The 19,496-nt window shown below is 38.1% G+C and overlaps 1 protein-coding gene across 1 annotated transcript in view; it reads left to right on the top strand.

Moving 5' to 3' along the window:
- LOC309875222 (myosin-IIIa-like) overlaps positions 1-19,496 on the top strand; it is a gene marked incomplete at both ends in the record, with an annotated part of 58,144 nt that overhangs the window by 38,096 nt on the left and 552 nt on the right. The window contains 6 exons of the mRNA XM_082754370.1: positions 2,256-2,379; positions 3,500-4,478; positions 5,156-5,294; positions 13,607-13,716; positions 16,319-16,359; positions 17,922-18,062. Coding sequence (XP_082610496.1) covers positions 2,256-2,379; positions 3,500-4,478; positions 5,156-5,294; positions 13,607-13,716; positions 16,319-16,359; positions 17,922-18,062 — 1,534 coding nt within the window. The remainder of the gene's footprint in view (positions 1-2,255; positions 2,380-3,499; positions 4,479-5,155; positions 5,295-13,606; positions 13,717-16,318; positions 16,360-17,921; positions 18,063-19,496) is intronic.

The following is a 19,496-nucleotide window of genomic DNA, read 5'->3' as shown; positions in this document are numbered from 1 at the left end:
TATTGTAGAATATTTGCAAATGCAAAACTATGAATTTATCACTTTACTCAGTTTGTTGATCTCCCCAGTGTTTCTGCTCATCCACCTTCTTTATCTTGAACGCAGTTTCAATTTTTTTTCAGTGCACAAGAAGCTAAAACAGAAGGAAGTCCATTTTTACTTAACTCTTGGAGTATTTTTTCCTATTTTTAAGTCAGTACAAAACCTCCCTTCCAGTTTGAAAGCAATGCCTAGATAGCTACAACATCAAAACAAAAGCAAACTTCAAAAGTGAACCAGAATAAGTCTAAAAAGACCATATTTGGCTTACATGGCATGTCCACTGATAACGTAACTTGATATAGTTAAAAATATCTCCTTTTGACTTATTTTTATAGGGAAATGGAATGAAAATTTCCCCAAGAAGTCCAAGAAACTCTGACAGTATTCAAAATTCTTTATAATTTGCACTTTTCTAAAGCCCTGCCAGACAGCAACATGAAACCCAAGTGTGCCACTTTGAACAAATATTTGAGTTCCTTTACTCTATGTCCAGTTATCAATATATAATTTATGTCCCTTTCATACAGTGCTTCTTAGACCAATCCACTGCATCTAGTGTAGCCCAAGCTGGTCTAAATTGTGAGTAGGGAACGCTAAAGCAAAAACAAACAAACAAACAAAAAGCTAACATAAAGTTTTATGAATGTGTCAGGACAGATTGTTTATGCTCCTCTCCTGTTCTTAAGTGAGCTTGACCTTCCTCTCCGATCACAACACTCAGCACAGTTGGAATGAGAGTTCCCATATCTACCATCTCCTCAGGGTTGTTAAATCACCTAAATCCTCTATCCCCATAGTCCCGCTATTGCATCTGGAGTTAGAGTTCAACAGAAATATTTTGACAAAACATTTTGTTCATCTTATTTTGCCAAGGATTAGCAGGCTTGTCCAAACCACAGCACTGTGGAGAGTGTGCCAGTTTCCATTAGGAAATGATTTGCAACTTCAAGAATTTTTGAAGCAACATTCTGAATGGGATTCAGTTTCTGATCATGACACCTCAGTATAAATCTCTGAAAGTGACCTAGGTCTCTAAACTCCTCTTAGAGTCAGCAGAGCCTAGAGTTTGAGTAATTTTATTCTAAACAACCAAATGCTCAGAAAATTTGTGACTGTATTGTTACCTAGTGCCATTTGAAATGCCCCAGGTTATCCTGTCTGGCCTCCAGCTTTATTTCATGTGGCACACCCAACTTTCTCACAGCAGAAAGCCCAGTCTGTTTCAACGTGTCTGCCAGCTCCATGTGGATGCTTTAGGCATCGTGGAGCACTTCAGATGGCACTAGATACTCACGTGCCAGCAAACATATCAAGCCCCTAGTGACTAGTCATTGACTTTAACAAGAGGTTAGAGACAGCACAATTGCAGACACCTTCATGTACATACCTAAATTTAGTTACCTTCACCTGGAGCTGAATCCCAGTCCTTACAGTACCAACTGGTATAGTGGTGAGGGTGCATATGTGTCTGGTGAGAGACCTATCTTCGAGTCTTTATTTATCCTGATTCACAACATAAACTTAAACATGCCACAAAGTAAAAGTACTGAGTATGCTTGCCAGAGTGTGTCTGGTTATTGTGGAGCTTAGCTCACTTTTCATGCTGAGCTTTCTCATTTTGAATAATGAGTCTTTGCAAAAGGAGCATGAGTGAGGTCTGCTGCAACTGCTGAGCTGTAAAATTTTCAGTTTCTCTCTAATCTGGTGAATGTTCAGCTAAAGAATTAAAGTTCCAAGCCTGTGCCAGAAGAGAGGCTGGTAATCTCTATAGCCTGATTGCCAGGTGTTTCCCAGGGAAATAAAGACCTTGAGTCAAATCAATTGCCTGAATCAGGCAAAGCAGATATGTGGTGCTGAGAGCACAGTGTTCTAGAGGTACTTCGACAGCACTACGGTTCTGTGTCTTTCAACATCTGCCTTTATTTTTTTCATTCCAATAAAATACTGAGAAAGATCTTGCTTCTGTCCTCATGTAGAATGGCTGCAGCTTTCTGAAATCCCAAAAGGTTTTGTGGGACAGAATCATTCCAGCTGAAAAGTAATCATAATTACCACCCCAGTCTGTATGCTCTTATTTCTCCCTTTGTTTTTTGTTTGTTTGTTTGTTTTTTGTTGTTTGTTTTGTTTAATAACATTATCATTTAACTCTCTGAAATATTTGAGATACCCGTTGTTTGTTGCCTAAAGTTGTTTTATATTATAAATTGTATCAGTTGCCAGAGGATACTTACTCAGGAAGAAGAGGAAAGAACTAACTGAGGCAAGGAACAAAGCAGCAACAGTAATTCAGTCTCACTACAGGGGATATAAGGAGAGGAGGAACTTCAAAAGGAGGAGGTAATATTTTCCATCTCTTCTGTCACTGTGTCCCTTTTTAATAACTAAACTGATAAAAACAGGGATATAATCTAAAAGTGAAGCAAATTATTCTAGAATTATTATTAGAATTATTCTAGATGTAAGTGTATGTATACATTCACTTGGAGTTCTTTCAATGTCAGTAGGCAATTTTCTTGTATTTTCAAGCCCAGGGAATAATGGCACGTTTAGGGGAAAGATAAACAATACTGTGTTTACCTGTAATGTTAATGTAACTTGTAAATGAATCTCTTTCTGGAATTGGATATTTGCAAAAAATGCTCAGACAAGAGCAAGAAACAGGCATCTGCAAGGAACTGCTCTCATCTTAAGTCACTGTCTGATAAGCATAGGTGATGACAAGCAAGAACCTAGAAGACTTGCTCAGATCAGACAGATGAAAGTAAGGGGAGGCAAATCACATTCTAAATACTTCTGCAACATAGCTGTAGTCCTAGTCACTGAAGAGCAGCACTTTGCACATCACCATCTTGTTTTCAGTGACAGAATTTCAGTAGCTGGAGACTACTCCAGAGAGGTAGAAAACAGCTGTGAATGAGTCAACAGTCTTTCTCAAGAGTCAAAGGGGAGGAACAGTGTGGCAGATTTCACCTGGCACTTAAGTTTTATAGACAGTAACAAACACAGTGGAGGGAATTGGTCTTTTAAGTTTGACCTGGACCTGTGCCCAGGATCATAGAAAGAAAACAGTCCAGTGTGATGTAAGGCAGTTTTCTTTCATTAATACATTTAGGATTGTGTGTATTTATACACACTGGAGGTGGTACAAATTTTCTGCCTTACATTCTTGTTAAACGTTCAATTAATTCTTTTCTGTTTTATCACCTGCCCTTGTGCAGCAATTTTCTGTGAACAGTTTAACAGGGATATTCCTTTTAACATTAAGAAGTAATAGTCAATAGAAAAACATAGATTGGCTTTCTATCTTCAATTCCAGCTATGCGCATTAAATCTTTCCCATGTTCCAATGCATCAAATTGCCTTTTACTACACAAGCATCACCAAAGGTAGTTGCAAAGTTGTTACTATCCTTCATCTCCTTCAGCTATAATTTCTCGCAAAATTCTATTCCATTCAGGGAATCACTTAGAGAGAACCAAACTGAAAATGCATCAGCCTTTAGTGAAAATAAAAAGGATGAAGAACTTCAAGATAATGAGGAAAGTCCAGCTGGAGTGAAGAGTGCCCTTCCAAAAACAGAAGAAGAAGCAGCTATTATTGTTCAGAGCAATTACAGAGGCTACAGAGCCCGTAAAAAAATAAAGGAACAGTGCAAAAAAATAGGAGAGGAAGAATTATCTGCTGTCGAATACCTTGAAGCACAACTGCAGCCACTTCAAAATATTACACTGGAAGAAGCAGTGAATGAGGAGATTCAAGATGAAGGTGATGCTGTTATTGACAGTGAGTACACCAGGGACAGTGACATAGGGAACGTACAGGAGCAAAAGAAAATGCCTACTAAAGAAGAGACAGTTTCCATGAAGCAGAACCCTGCAGTAGAGCATGCTGGTGAAGGTGAAGACCAGGCATCTTTGGAGGAGTCATCCAGCAAAGCTTCTGTCAAAAGCACAGCTGAGCCTGAACTCCAGCAAGGGCAAACTAACCAAGACACACTCAGTACAGATGGGCAAAATCAAGAATCTGCTGTGGTCCAACCCAAGACCAACGGGAATGTGGAAAGAAACCATGTGAAACATGAAGTGATGATGCCTAGAGAACGTAAAGGAATTATAAGAAAAGAGTCAATAAGAGGCTCACGGAAACAAGCTGAAGCAGAAAAACGAGGTTCAGAAGACAAAGACAAGGCAGCAGTGGTTATTCAGAGCAATTACAGGGGTTACAGAAGGAGAGGACAACTCAGAAAAGAAGGGAAATTACCTTGCAAAAGTCAAGAGAAAACTATAAAGGAGCCAACAGAAGCAGTACACAATCAAAATAATGATCCCCAGACAACAAAAGATAGGGAAAACACTGTTATGGAGGCTGAGGACTCTAAGACACTGAAGGGAGGCTCAGAGAAAGAGCCTTGTGATTTGGCAGCCTTTTCACGGCAGGTAAGAAGCTTATAAGCTAAATTTGTTAAACATAACACGCTGAGCAATGACAGAATGGCAAAGTTATTTTACTGACTTCAGTGGAACAAGTTTTTACTCTCTCGGCTGAGACTGATGTGTTTTTTTTTAACGAGTGTTGCATTAAAAGGCATATTTGGGGCTGCAAGAGAAATACCCTTTTTAGGAAGGAGAGAAAGACGAAGTTAGAAAAATGGGGAAAAATTATGTCAGTATCAACCTAAATGCAGAAGCTCTGGCTTTATTGAAATGTGCATTTACCTAGCAAGGCCCTTAATTCAGCATTTGAAATGTCTCTGTAAATAAAACAGTAAGTTGCTGTGTCAGTGCCAGTGACTTGCACATGTGCAGAGCCATATGCCTGCAGTTGCAGAAGCTGTTCTGCATCCCGACATCAGCAAGACACCATCTGCCCACCTGAGTGAACCAATATGAAGGAGCAGCAGGACTGGGCAGTAGTATGGGGCTTCCTACACTTTTTTGTTTGGTTGGTTTTAAGGAGAGGGATGGGAGGTAAGTGTAGTAGGTGTCTGCACTGTAGTAGCTGGAGAGATATCTTTTAAATTCATTATCAAGCCCACTGTTTTATCCTTGGTTACCTTGGAACATATATGCTTATTTATATAATAATGAGAAATCCTGTGTTATATTTTTTTTAGATATCAAAATTATCTGAAGACTACTTAGCGTTGCAGCAAAAATTAAATGAAATGATATTGTCACATCAGCTGAGACCTGTGATGCTGTCCAAAGATAAGCAAACTAATGACCAACATTCTTCTAATGTTTGTCAGTCAGGTAATGTTGAACCTTACTGTTTAGGCTGAATTTTCATTTGTTAACAGGACTGTCAAGAAACAACTCCTTTTCATGGTTTAAAGGCCAGGGGACTAGAAGAGGAACTAGCTCTGGCTTCTCATGTAACTCAGGCTGTTTATTTCTGTACTAAGCCTCTTATCAGTATATGTCTGAAAACTATTTTCCACAAAAATGTCCAAGCATGACTGGGATTTACACATTTATCATTTTTCTTGGTACTTTGTTTCAGTGCTTCTTAAGATTGGTGAATTGTGAGGCCTAGACACAGCATATCTAGTAATAATTTTATTTGGTAAAAAATACACATTGACTCTTTTTTTATTCATTGTTCCTCAGCAGTATGTGTTACAGATGAAATATGCAGCTGTGTTTTAAAAACAAAATATTTTTAGGTACTATGTCAAACACTTTGCCACAGTTTATCACGTTTATGCTGAGTAAAAGTTTTAGCTACCCAGAAGTTCAAATGAGTCTATCAAAACTTGCAACTCCTCCCCATGTTGGTGGGCATGACTTTAAAATCATAAGCAAATTCATATTAATAATTAGCATCTGTTTGACTTCCATGCTTAAAAGATATAGAAACATCTGTTCCAGTTAGCATGGGCAGTAGGGCTCCCAAAATGTAACCGTTCTTGGAGCAGGTTAGGTGCAGGGGTACTGATAGGTAGAAGACATGGCATTCAGAGTGTGCCCCACCAGGAGGTCCACAAAGAGCTCAAGCCTTTTCAGTTGGAATGGACATAACGGGTTTTCCTCAGCCTGTTTTTTTGGGCTGCAGGTGCAGAGGAAGACAAGGGCAAACATGGAAGTTGGCTGGGTGGGCCTCCATCACTGCAGGGATGGCTGTGTCAGCCATGCCACTTTGCTGCCTCTGGGGAAGAGCTCTGCTCACCTCTGCACAGCTGGGATCAGATGCAGAGGTGCCCCTGGCTGCCTAGAGCCAATTGTAATACTTGTGTTATAACATTGTGGCTTTGGCTGCCATGTTGCTAAAACATCTTTCAGATCCCATGGCTAAGTGGAAGAGATCCTAAAGGTACTGCACCCCCACTTTGCAGCCCTTTCAAGAGGTCAAGCATCTCAAATGAAGGCTTGGTGTTTAGAAAATCTAAACCTCGAAGTATAAACTGTCTGCTTCTAGATAATCTATGTAGATCAATCTGTTCCCAAAAAATAACAAAAAGAATACAAATGTGAAGCTAAAAACAAAGTTCTGTGATCTTCCATTAAAGGCTGAATAATGTTTGGGTTTGTACTGAGTTCTTTATTAAATATTGCAGGTTTTTTTATGAGGTAGATCTGAGGGATTAAAAATGCGTGCTATCGAAAATAGCTCTCGGTTCTTACACATTCTTCCTCCAGAAGCTGGAGAAGAGAGGTAGATGGAGGAAAGAGAATACAAAAATCCCTGTTTATCCAGTTAAAGGTCTCATTACTTACACCAGTGAACACAGTGAAAGTGTATCAGTATGTTCATGCCATGCGCAGAATAGCACAGTGTCCTCCCTAAGCACTGCTATAAATTTAAGTAGCTCTGCAAGAGGCAAACGAATGTCAGAGCTTGTCACCTGTGCAAGCAACCCTGCTTAAATTGGTTACTAGTCAGCTACTTATCTTCCCTTTGTTTTTGAAAATGTCACACTGTTTTACATCTCTGTGGTGCTATAATACAGTATTTTTCCAATGGTGAAGTGTGTGAAAGTGTTGTTTGTACCTTTTTGAATGTGGAAGTGAAGAGTGTCATACATTTCTTTGAACCAAGTCCCAAGTTTTTAAAACAACAGTGAAACAGTTGTTGAGTGACATAAGGACTTTGGTCTCATTTTGATGAATAGAAAGAAATACGACATTCTTACAAGCTGCTATTATGTTGCTTTAACAAAAGGAAGATTTATTTTCTTATTTTTTTCTCCTGGCAAATGTGTGCATGTGCGATATGACAGCACTTTGCTCTTTTGTGCACCAGGTATAGTCTTTGAGAATGTTTTGATCCTTTTTTTTTTTTCTCCTCTTTAATTTTCAGGTGCAAAAAGTGACTGTTTGTTAATAATGTCTAATTGCCTTTTGCAAAAAATGTCAGCAATGGTAATCATAATCCATGTTTAGACGGAGTTACTCTTTTCAACGTAAATGCATTTAAAACGAAATAGTGGGTACTATTTGACCACAAAGCTACAAATGAATTCAATACAAACAGAAATGTGCTACTAAAGCGCAGGTCTGCTAACGCCCTATTTTGCCCTTATATGTTGTAAATCCTGAGTTGGCCTCTTCTATCTCAAACCAAACTAGCCTTTCCAGCCTGCTTATGGCTCTCCAGCCAGTAACTCATTTAATGCTCTGCTCCAGTAAGTAAAACCACTCCAAAGCCAGCTTTTTTTATACCCATTGTTCCCAATCTTTTTGTATTAGGCTGACCCATGATAAAACAGGCAGTATTATGCCTGGAGCTAGGTCTGGTTCCTTGGCCCTTCTTGCCCAGCTGGTCTGAGTTGGGCAGCTATCGTCCCTGTGTGCTGTGTTCCCTTGTCGTACCTCACACAGGTTGTGGGGCTACTCATGATAAATGTGACAAAGGTGACTTTTGACAAATATTGAACTTTAAAAAAGCAAGAAGGCAAGCCAGGTGGCCTCTAGTCAAACTGTGTCCCTTCCAAGCCATGACATGAAATTTCAGTCTCTGCACCACGGTCAGCCTGACAGAGAACAGCAGCTCAGCCTCGCCTAGGGCACAGCAGGATGGCAGCAGGGGGCTGAGCCTTGATTCCTCACATCCCTGCAGACATATTTATAAATGCTAAGCCTCACTGAAAGACCTTCCTTGCTATGGAACATGAACATTTTTTTTCTACATTCAAACATAATTCACACAACAGGAAAACTGTTTACTTTCCAGCTAAGATCAATCAAAAGAAGATGCTGCAGCAATTCCCAGGTGTGCCTGGGAGCTGGTTGGAGCCTAAGCCTTGCATCACAAACTCAATCACAAAGCTGCATTGTCTTAACTTAAGCAGGTATTTATTATAGCAAATACGATCTACCTGGATGTACAGAATACGTAAGTAAAAGTATGCATATGATCACGTAGGTTGTACTGCCTAAAAAACAGGAGTTACCAGCATCCCGGATTTCTTCCTTTCTGTATTCAGTGTAGTGAGATCACAGACAACTACATAAAATAAAGACATGAGATAATGTGCCACAGACTGCCATGCTAAAGTGAAGCATGTAGACATGGTGAGTGATGCACTGTCTGTTATTAAACAGAGAGGAGCCTTCCTGTCCTCTTGCCTACATTAGGTGTTACAGTACAGTTTATACACATTTACAGAAGGATACACTTTTAGTGTAGGTTTCTCTCTAGGGCCACCTTTGCTGTCCTACCCTTATGAAAGCAGAGGTTGTTTAGCAATTGTTTAAATCATGTAGCATTTGTCTATATCTAATTACTCTGGTGGTTTACACTTATTTACATATCTTCCTCAGCTTCACTGGTTTTATATGTCATTTTACATCTATAACGTGAATTGTTTTTATAGCTTTATGCCTAATAGGAATGCTTGTCTGCCTTCATCAGTGGCTAGGTGGCTACTGTCAGTTTTAGAACTTACCTGCTCCTATAACAGAACTCACCTGCTCCTATAATAAAATATTTTATTATATTGCTGCCCACAGAAGGGAAAGAACTGCGGGATTTCTGGGTGGTGAACTGTGACAAGTGTTCAGATTTTCAAAGTTGTTTATAAAAATACAAATCCTGCAGTTTAAAGAACCTATGAGCCAAAAGGTTAAATGAGTCTTAAATCTACAAGGTTAAATTGTTCGTAAGTGAATTTAAAATGCACAAGGTACACTGCACAAGGTTACTGGAATAAACACTATTCCCCATGGCTCAAATCACCAAGTAGGTTATATTTTCTTGTTAAATACATTCAGCAAACATAATGGCTACATCCCAGGACTGCACCTTTGGACTACAAGTGAGCCTTGGGGTTACAGCAGTGTTAACATAGATACACAAATGGCTGCTATCTAGTTTTTTAAGGTCAAAACCTGAAGGGGTGGGAATATGATCATGATGGGGACAGATTTATTTTTTTTTTACCAGATGAATAATGGTGCTCATCTTTGTAAGTATTAAATGACAGTTCAAGTACAAAATCTCTGGAAGATAATTTTCTATATTTAAAATGAAATTCACTGGGAACAAGGAGCTCCTGTGCAGCTGAGAGCTTATTCAGCTACACAAAGCCGTGAGTCAGGCAGGGTTTTCACCCAGGATTCCTCCTGCTGTAGGATGCTACAACACTGTTTTCACTGAGTACTTGGCAGTCTTTGCAGGAAAAAGGGAGCCCTTCTAGTGCTGGGGGAGCACAGCAGTATTGAGAGGCCAGTCTTTTCCTCAGAGGAACAGAGTGGCCAGCCATGGAGCACTGAGGAGTGAGACTGGATAAATGCAGGGCAGTGAAGTGCTTGTGCTGTTTGGCCATTCTTTGGGAACCAAGCATCCAGGGCACAGACGATTTGTGCTGGGAGCTGGTTAGATCCATTGGCAGAGCATGAGATGAGGGAAGTTGAAAAAGTGGAGCAAAGCCATTTCCCTATAACATCCTCTCCTAAATAACAATCAGCCCTTGCCACCAGACTCTCAGATATGGGAGTATCAGTGTCAGCGAGAGACTGAAACTGAGATTCTTGGTGGGGTGGGCAGGACTTAGGCATGAGAGATCAAACATTGTCATCTCCTGCTGGGTGCAACTAGAAAATTCTCCATCCCCTGCAGTTCCTAGTAATCCCCCTATGTTTTTCTAGTTCACTAAAAGCTTGTGCCCATCAACCATAATTTCTAAATCTTGGCATGGGTGAACATCCTATGAACAAACAATTCCTAAAAATTACTAACCAGAACATTAGAGAATAGTGTTTTTCCTACGTGCATTTCCCAAACTCAATTTACTTTTTTTTTTTTTTTGGTACAATTAGCACAACAAAAAGGAATGCACGTAAATGTTGTAAGCGGTAATAGCTGTTAATTTATTGTTGTCATGTCCTGGAATTCCAGTTATTACCTCCACATTTTTTTGATTACTGCCAATCTCCCCAACAAAACCCAGACAATTACTGGTTCTACTGTCTGGTTGTTTTGTGTGTGTGTGTGTTTTGTTCTTTTGTTGTTGTTGTTGTTTCCTGCTTATTTCTTAGACTACCTTTTTACTTCCTGTCCCCATAAGATGTGGAGCAATGCTGAATCAAACAAGTAACATTTCACTTAGGTGGCCTGCAGACAGGTTTATCTGTTTCTCCAGGTGACCTAACAAACAGAGACTTTTCATCACTTAGATGCTTATCGCACTATTTCTGCAGTCTTTGGTATAAGATCTGTTGTAAGTCATATGTTAATTTACATTAGCATCCATGGATGTTGATTCCTCTAGATTGTTGTCTTCCAAGTTTATCATTGTACGTCAGGATGTGCAGATACATTTCAATGTAAAGGGCTGGTGATACTGACTCATCTTTATTCAAGCATTTCTTGCCTGTACTTGAACGTTTCAAATGTGCACTGCTATCTACAGTTTCTGTGGTTTGTGGTGGTGCTCAGGATACGCATACGTTAAATAGGCAGCCACACTGTTCACACATCTTGACTGACCCTTTGCACTGTAACTTGTTCATTCTCTTGGAGAGTGAGCTTAACTTTTGTTAAACTTCCCACCATCACTTGATCAAATGTGATGGTCTGCTTCAGCTTTGGGCAGTAGAGAGATTTAACTTCCTGGGCATGGATTACAACATGACACACGCTCACTGTTAAGTTCAAAAACATTCCTACAGGAGGATTTTAAGCAAAAATAAACAATAAGGTATTTTACTATGGAGAGATCAGGCTTCAAAAGAAACATTTTCTTTGTTATGGTCTATAGAAGCAACATAATTGGCCTATTTAATAAGTGAATGATTTTACTCCTTTCTGCTTCATTGCTTAATGCAGAAAGGTATAGGCCATCTACAAAACAAGCACATCAAACTCACCATTTATCAGGACTGAGTATTTAATTTGCCTTCCACCTTTAACTCTACCAAGTAAGTGATTTCTGGAACTATCAGCAGCTAATAAAAAGTAAATCTTACTTTGTGCAGTGAGTTATCCAATACAACAAACAACTACCACATCAGCTGTATTTCAGTAGCAATGAACACAGACATCTAAGTGTAGAGCGAAATCACAAGTTTACTTTCTGGTGAAACAAAGAAAGGTAAATCCAGCAAGCTACTTTTAACATGCTGTGTAATTTAAAGGAAAAACTCAGAATTGCATTTTCAGTCCTCTGTGTAATTCTAAGAAAGAAAAACAAGATGCCCGGGCTTAGAATACTGGCTGCCCCAGCAGGATACTTCTGTCCCCTTGGTTCTTTTGCATAGCTCATTCATATATAACATGCATGAGCCCAGATAATTAGCTATTTTTTCCTAAAACCCTTATCATTATCAAAATAATTTTATAAAATGTAAGATGAGTCTTCTTTGCAGAGCACATATGCAAGAAGTGTATAACTAATTTCAGATGGAATAATTGTTATGTAGAATATGAGAATGCTTTCATATGTTTGACAGTGATGAATTAAATAATGTAACAGCATACATCATTATAGATTCTTGGGGGACAATAAAAATCTTTAGGTATTATGAGAGTCTTTTCCTTGAGAATTTCTTAGAGCTTCCAATTTGATTTCATTTTCTTTTTCTAGCAGTCAGGATCTTTGATACAATTTTTGTAAATGCACTACATACAAGAGTTTAGGTATTTCTCTTAAATTATGCTGAACTTTATGTGCTTGGTTTTCTATTTTTGTTTTTGGTTCTGTTTGTTTGTTTTAAGGTATTGTTTCCAGTTTAGGCTCCCATTGTGTTTAAAAATACAACAGGGAAGGTTTGCCTCTACTCAGTCACAAATGGAAACTCAGATAACTCCAGGTGGTCCATTTGAAATGCAGCAGGGTACCAACAGCACACATAGAGCACAATCAGGCCTTCCATACCTACTCAAATGAAAGAATGTAATTTATATTTAATACAGGTTAGTGAAACGAATGTATTGCATCTAAATTTCATTGTTTAGCATGAATTATCTGTGCCCTGACTTAGAAAAACACCATCGTTCTCTAAAGTGCAAAATTTTAAAAGGTACTCGTTCATTCATTACATGAGAAGCAGTCTGCATTCTAGATAAGAAACTAAAACAATAAATGTAATCATTATCCAACTACATTTTAAATTAACATTATTCATTCTGGCTCCTCTGTATATCCATGACCTTTACAAGCCTCTATTTATCACACATTTAAAAAAACTTACACAGCTAATTTTGCAGGAGTCAACACTGATGTATTACCGACTGTTTCTCATTTTAAATGATCATGCTACCTCTATAATTAAAAAGATGTCTGATGTATATGGGAGAGGTTTTATTTTTATAGTGTGAAAGAGTCTCTGGTGGCCATGAGAGAACGAAGTACATTCTTCCCTCTAAGACCCAATCATATGTAATTAGCACACCTGGGTTATGGAGTCAAAGTCATTTCATGTGAAAGAGGAGTAGATGAGCAGAATGCATTTCAGTAATTTATTGAACCTAGATCTTTATTCCACCCTCACACTGTCATCATTGATGAGTGCAGAGATGTTTCTTTGACGGACTCTTACATAGCCCACAAGTCAGTGTCAAACCTAGAGCCTGCAGATTACCAGAAGGCAGCAGTTCCATTTTGTTTGAAAATCTTGGGTTTGTTTCCATTAGAATTAATACATTCCTTGTATGTTTGTGGAAAGTTTTTGTAGAAGTAGAGACCATGAGTTGACTACATCTAAACCAGAGGATCTAAACTGGATTGCTCTGGATGCTATGGGCATGGTCATGCTGTGTTGCCCAACGGTATGTCATTTGGCTTGAAAAAGAACAGCCTCATCAGGGGAGAATCTACATCATAATAATATAGAGAAACAACCTTTGAATCAGGTAGAGAAGAGATCTAATGCTGGTCCCCAAATTTGACACCTTAATGGGTGACTCATTACGTAAGTCCATGTGGGTAGTCAGGAATCAAATAAATAAACCCATTCTCCTTTCCAGTCTGGATATGGGAATGCCCAAAACTGTTGCTTTCTTGAGTGACTGCAAGCAGTAAATTGGCTAAATGGATTTTTTTGCTCTCCAGTGAAATTCTCTTTGTGTAAAAACCTCCCATTTCATGAAGAAATAAGCCTTACATTTTTCTTCTTTTCCGTAGTTGCAGCCAAAGTTGAAGACTCTCGCCCAAAGCAGAGACCCCCAAGGAGGCCACGGAAGCCCAAGACATTAAACAATCCAGAAGACTCCACCTACTACACTCTAATACATGTGAGTTTAGCAAGTTTTTGTGGGCTAAAACTGCTAGATAATTCCCACCTAAACATACTCTCTAATTGCCTGATTCCTGTATTCCTTTCTGATACAGCATAAAAGCTGTGCCTTTCTGAAAGGAAGCAAGCCATAAACATCCAATTTCAAACTAGATTTGAAATTATTAAAATTCAGAGTTACCCAGCTTGGGACCCTACATCAGGCCAATTTTTACTTTTGTACCCAACCATATGTACATTCATTATATGCATAAGCAACATTTGCACTTTCAGTACCTAGAGGAAATGCCTACTCTCCGTAGTTTCTTTGTAAGTCATGGGAGAAAAACAGGTTCATTTGGAGAACTATTTTGAGTGTCTAAATTAGTGCTCAATCTTGCAGAGAGAGCAAATATTAAAATAGGCTGTATTAGTATGCACACTGTGACTTCCTTTACAAATGTGTCAGATTGTGATTATGAAGGAATTGGCAAATACAAACAGCTCAGGAGACTAATGGATTTGAGTGCCTCTATATATAGAGGTCCAAGTTCAGATACCAAGGTCTGCTTTCCTTTCTTGACTTCAGTGCCCTTAAATATATAGAAAAAAAAAAGAAAAAAGAAAAGGAAAAAAGAGAGAGAGAGAGAAAGAGCAAGAAAGTAAGCATAATGAGAGAAAATGTAAAAGCAGCTCAAAAAGCAGTTCAAACAAAAAAAGCAATTAATGTCATTTGCTCGAGGTGCCTGTATCTTAGTGACCTATTTTAGCAGCCGGTGAGAGCCCAGCTAATAAACTAACCGTAGCAATTGCTTCTCCTTTCAACAGAAGGTGTCACAAGGGCCTTTAGGGAGAGTTGTGTCTGGCATACCAAAAAAGACAAATACCGCTATATTTTATTATGAGGGCTTTGGAATAACACAGCTTGGGAACAATGATATTCTGAAAAGAAACGAAATCCTTAAAAATACATTGGCACTTAAGAATGAGATTTGTTTTGTGAAAACAAGATTGGTAAGATAAAGGACTGAAGTGAAAGGCATGACACTGAATTCTGTATTGGGAAATGTCTGAGGAGATGTGTAATTCCAAGGCAAATGCATATTTAGAAAGTTGAGACTATGCAGGCAGGAACACTGTATTTTATGAACACAAATTTGTTACATGGCCATCTCCATAGCAGAAAACGGACATCACATCAGTGCAGACAAAAACTGCAGTGATATTGGGGATTTTTTAACAGCAGTTTTGCAAGGTATTAAATATTATTAACTTTGATTTTAGTTGTATTTTTCGTGAGGGTGCGAAAAAGAGAAGCCTGTCTTCCTGACATGAAATTCACTGGTAGGGGAGAGTCAGAATAAATTTATACTACACTGAAATTTATAAAATGGACCTATCAGTTCTGTTCTTGAACATTGGAAAAGTCATTGACCTCTGACTTAGAATACTGGAGAGTAGTCATTTTTTCCCAGCTTTCATGGCTTTTCTGTCTTACAAAAAATCTTGTGATCAACTGCTATTCACACATTATCAAGCCCAGATTACCCAGATTATGGAATGCACTATGAATGCATTTAAAAAAAAAAAAAAATCCTTTGTTTATGGTCCCCTTCTGCAAAAACAGGTATTTCTCTCACACCACATTATAGATGTTGATTAGACAGCTTCCGTTCTCACTCATCTTTATGCACATCAAATGAACTAAAGTGGTACACTGGTGTAAATGAAGCCTGACAACAGGCCTTTGTTCATATAAGCCACTAAAAGCTTATTTGGGTGGTTATTACTTTAAATCAGTCTGTCATTTTGAAATTATATGTCTTGCACATCTGCCTGCAGACTGAGGTGCATGTCCACCAGGATTCCTGTTTCTCATGGCCTTACAGTGTTACAATGCATAAATTCTAGTAAGTGTTCACTGGTTTGAGAGAAACATAATCAAGGCCAAAATAATACCAAATTTAAGACCATCTGCACTTAAAAATACTGCTTACGTCGCGCTTTAGATGCTGCAACATAATACTCCTCCTGAGTGTAAGAACAGAAATCTATGAGAGATAAGAAATTACTCACATTCCTTATCAGTCTCCCTCCTCTGCATTTCTGGATGTCTCATATCCTAAAGATGATTTTGCCACCCAGCATACTTTTTATTAAATGGGCCTTTGTCAATTTTATCCTACTAAAACTTGTGACGCTGGATTGGCATTAATGAGAACAGGATTATGCCTTCTCCCTCCGTGTTGCCTGTATACATGGAAATTCTCATGGCATCCAGGTAAACCTGCTTCAGGGAGATAGTGTCGTGAACGTCATTAAAACAGCTACAGATACATGGAAGTTTTACTTTTTATTATTGTTGTTCTAATCGCAATTACTTTAGCTTTTTTTTTTTTTTCCACAGCATTTCAACACATTCCCAGTGACATGTATAGTCACAGAGTCTGAAAAGAGAATTTGCCAGCACACTTCTCTGTGGCTCAACAAATTAAGTTCTCTGTATTTTCATTAAACAAAAAAATATGCAACACTTTCCTACCTAGCATGTTGATGAGTCATATCTTTGCATAAAATTTCCTTACAGTATTTTTTAAATAATTTTGTGCTTTTTTTTTTAGAAATCAATGCAAGATGAAAAACGGAAACCAAGAAAAGAAAGGTAATTTTTTCATTATTTCACTATTGTCATTTTAATTCTCTAGAAATAGTTCCTAGCTGCACTTCAACTAGGAAAATAAAGCATTAAAAAAAGCATGGTGATTTGGTGATTCACAGGAAGGGCATCATATACAAAGTTAAACATGCAATTTTCAGCAACAAAAATCCATTATGGAATTCAGTTGTTCAGTTTTACTGCAGCATGGCCCTTTACCATGGCAACACAAGCACAATAATAAGTTAAGATAAGGTCCACATCAAAGATAGTTCTGACACAGAAAATAATTGAAGGTGCTTAAAATTCCAGTCAAAGTAAATGAGCAACCACTTCTTTTTTTGGTAGCAAAAATACAAAGGCTGTTAATTTTCTCTCCTAAAAATATATGACTGTTTGGAAATAGATGATAAAAATGGAAACAGTAAGATATAACAGTAATACATTAATAACAGGCAAAGAGTAGATATTGAAATGTCAGCCAGAAACCTTTCTTCAGTGTAACTAACCTGTTTTGATAGATTTCTGTAGAAATAAACGAAGCAATACATATGGAATCATAGAATCATATATTCTGCCTTCCTGTATTTTAGATCCTCACGTGTGCTGTAGATGTTGTGCACAGCTTCTGACTTATATCTTAGCTCTTTATTGTTTGTGTTTCTATACATAAGCTTTTTGCTGTTCCCCAGTGACCCTGTGTAATGCTATGTTGGCCTCCTCATAGATGCAAGATACTTGAGCACTGTATGAATGGGCTGTTAGTGCTATCCTTGGCTGAGGTTGCAGAATCAAGCTCCATATCTAAAAACACGTATCTTCAATGAAGCTGACATGATATTACATGCCCATAAGATGTGCTCACTGCATCTAGCATCATTAAACCACAGTTTAAATTGTCCTTGATTGTGCCACTACTTCAAGGGCTCACTTAATATCCAAGTCAGTTCTAAGTTACAGCTCTTCTGATACCATTTGGGTCTTGAAAATAATCCACATCTACAGTCATCTTATGTTTAGCAAACAATCATCATCATCATCATCTAGTGTTTCTTCCATCTGGCCTCAGTTTGGTTTCACTCATCTTAAATCTAGTTAAACAGTTTCATGACTGCATCTACTTTCATGTGCTGACTCTGTATTAGTCAAGCACACCAACAGAAATCAAGGAGTTACTTGATTTCTAAAAAAAAGGCAATTGATTACTAAAAAAAGGCATCTTTAGGAAAATTATTGATATCTTCCTAAAGGAAAAATCTAAAATAGGCCAGGTGAACTGTACCATAAAGATACCTCTCTACTGAGTATAGTGGCAAAGCCATGCTCTTTCAGTTATATATGTTTGCTTTATAAACATCTAAAAGTCTTTAGCATTGCAAAATTCTACATATCTGCATCACACAGCAGCCACATTCCAAAGACAGATTTCTTGTGTTTATATATTTTTTTCCTTAGACCCTCAACACATAAACAACCAAAAATGGTATTTGTTTGTGTTACTTTTAATGTTGAATCTAATGTTGAAAAGTCAAGTTGTTAACTTGGAGTATTTATTTATTTATTGACAGTCTGAGCAAAGTGCTAGACTTAGATGTCTATTACCATGAAATTTCATCTCCTGATTCCACCTCAAAGGACAGCAGCTCTATCACAAAAAAGAAGAGACATCCAGCTGAGCGCAGGATTTCAACTTTAAGAGCTACTGAACGGTAAGTCATACAAAGTAATAAAAGGAAAAATAAAGGTTGTATATACTCACTGAGAAAAAATGCATATGCATATATACCTGTCTGCAAATTAAAAATAAATAAATAAAATTACACTTTCACATTAGACATAAATCTATTTTTTAATTCATGGAATCTTGCCAAATTAGCATGGAATATGTGGAGCTGAAAACTTGACAAACAGTAGCATGATTTGTCTTCGGCCTGCCAGTTTTGGCTTCCCAAACTCCAGATGAGATGGACAGAGCTCCTGCTGTAAATCTTTGATCTAAAATTGAATTCAACTATAGCAGAATCTAGGAGTTTATTTCTGACTCAGTCCAGCTTTAAGCAGGTTAGATGTGTGCCGAATTTTCTGCCTGCTTTCTGCGGGTAAGACACCTGCTTGACTGCCTCCTCCTGCTCTCCTGGAGCACCATGTGTGTTTACAGCCTGTGGTGGGCACCACCAAGGTGGACAGTCAGGAAAAAACTCTGAAGGGAAGGTCTGCTCTACCTCTTCTCTTCCCACATAGACTTCATAGAGGGTGACCTCTGCTGGGCAAAGGAAATTCGTATTGTTTCATCAATACACAGGCACACATCGCATATACACAGTTATATATATTTATATATCTCCTTCTGTCTTCATATATATAAGAAAAACCTGGAAATGATCTAAGTAAAAGCCTAAGGAAAACACCAAGTCTAAGATGATTACTGAGATTTGAACACATATCAGCAAAAATGTTTGTAGAGCATTTTGTGCCTGTTACTTATTTCACTTTTTGGCATTTTTCATGTGGCATCTCAATTAGTTTTAGAAAGGTGTTGTGAAGGCATGGAATTAAACCTAATAGTAATATCAGGGAATTACCGCACAGTTCACATCTCTTGGAAAATGTTGCATTTCTGGGGTTGTTAATTACTCCAATCTTTAACCCTTTGTTTAGAAAGCTGCAGAATTGTATGAGGTCTGGTAAGATGAATGAGAATTTTGCCACTGAGCTCACTGAAAGGAAATTCAGACCTTGTGCTGCATGCTGTCTGATTACATCCTAAATAGCCAAAATGGAAAAAAAAAAAAAAAAAAAAAAATCAGTGTAACTCTTAAATTTACACTCCTTTTGAGGGCAGATTTATCTTTGTCTTAAATTCAATTGATACACATTTCTGCACTTCAGTATCTCTTGAATGGGGCCACCTGGATGTAAAAACTATGCAGTCAATTAGATCTGGAGAAATGAATCATTGAAAGTTTTTTTGGCTGTCTACCTTTAACACTGGTGTAGGACCAGCGGTGCGGCACAGTTGTAGTATATATTTGTGTAGTTATTTCAGACTAATCTCCTTAATAAATAGCTGAGTTTTATTTTTAATCTGACTTCATGGCAACACCTGGTGTTAGGCCACCATTCCAGCCTGTCAGAGTTGGCTT

Source organism: Aythya marila, assembly GCF_965140915.1.
Source record: "Aythya marila genome assembly, chromosome: 2".
Taxonomy (NCBI): Eukaryota; Metazoa; Chordata; class Aves; order Anseriformes; family Anatidae; genus Aythya; species Aythya marila.
This window is presented reverse-complemented; position numbering and strand designations above follow the sequence as displayed.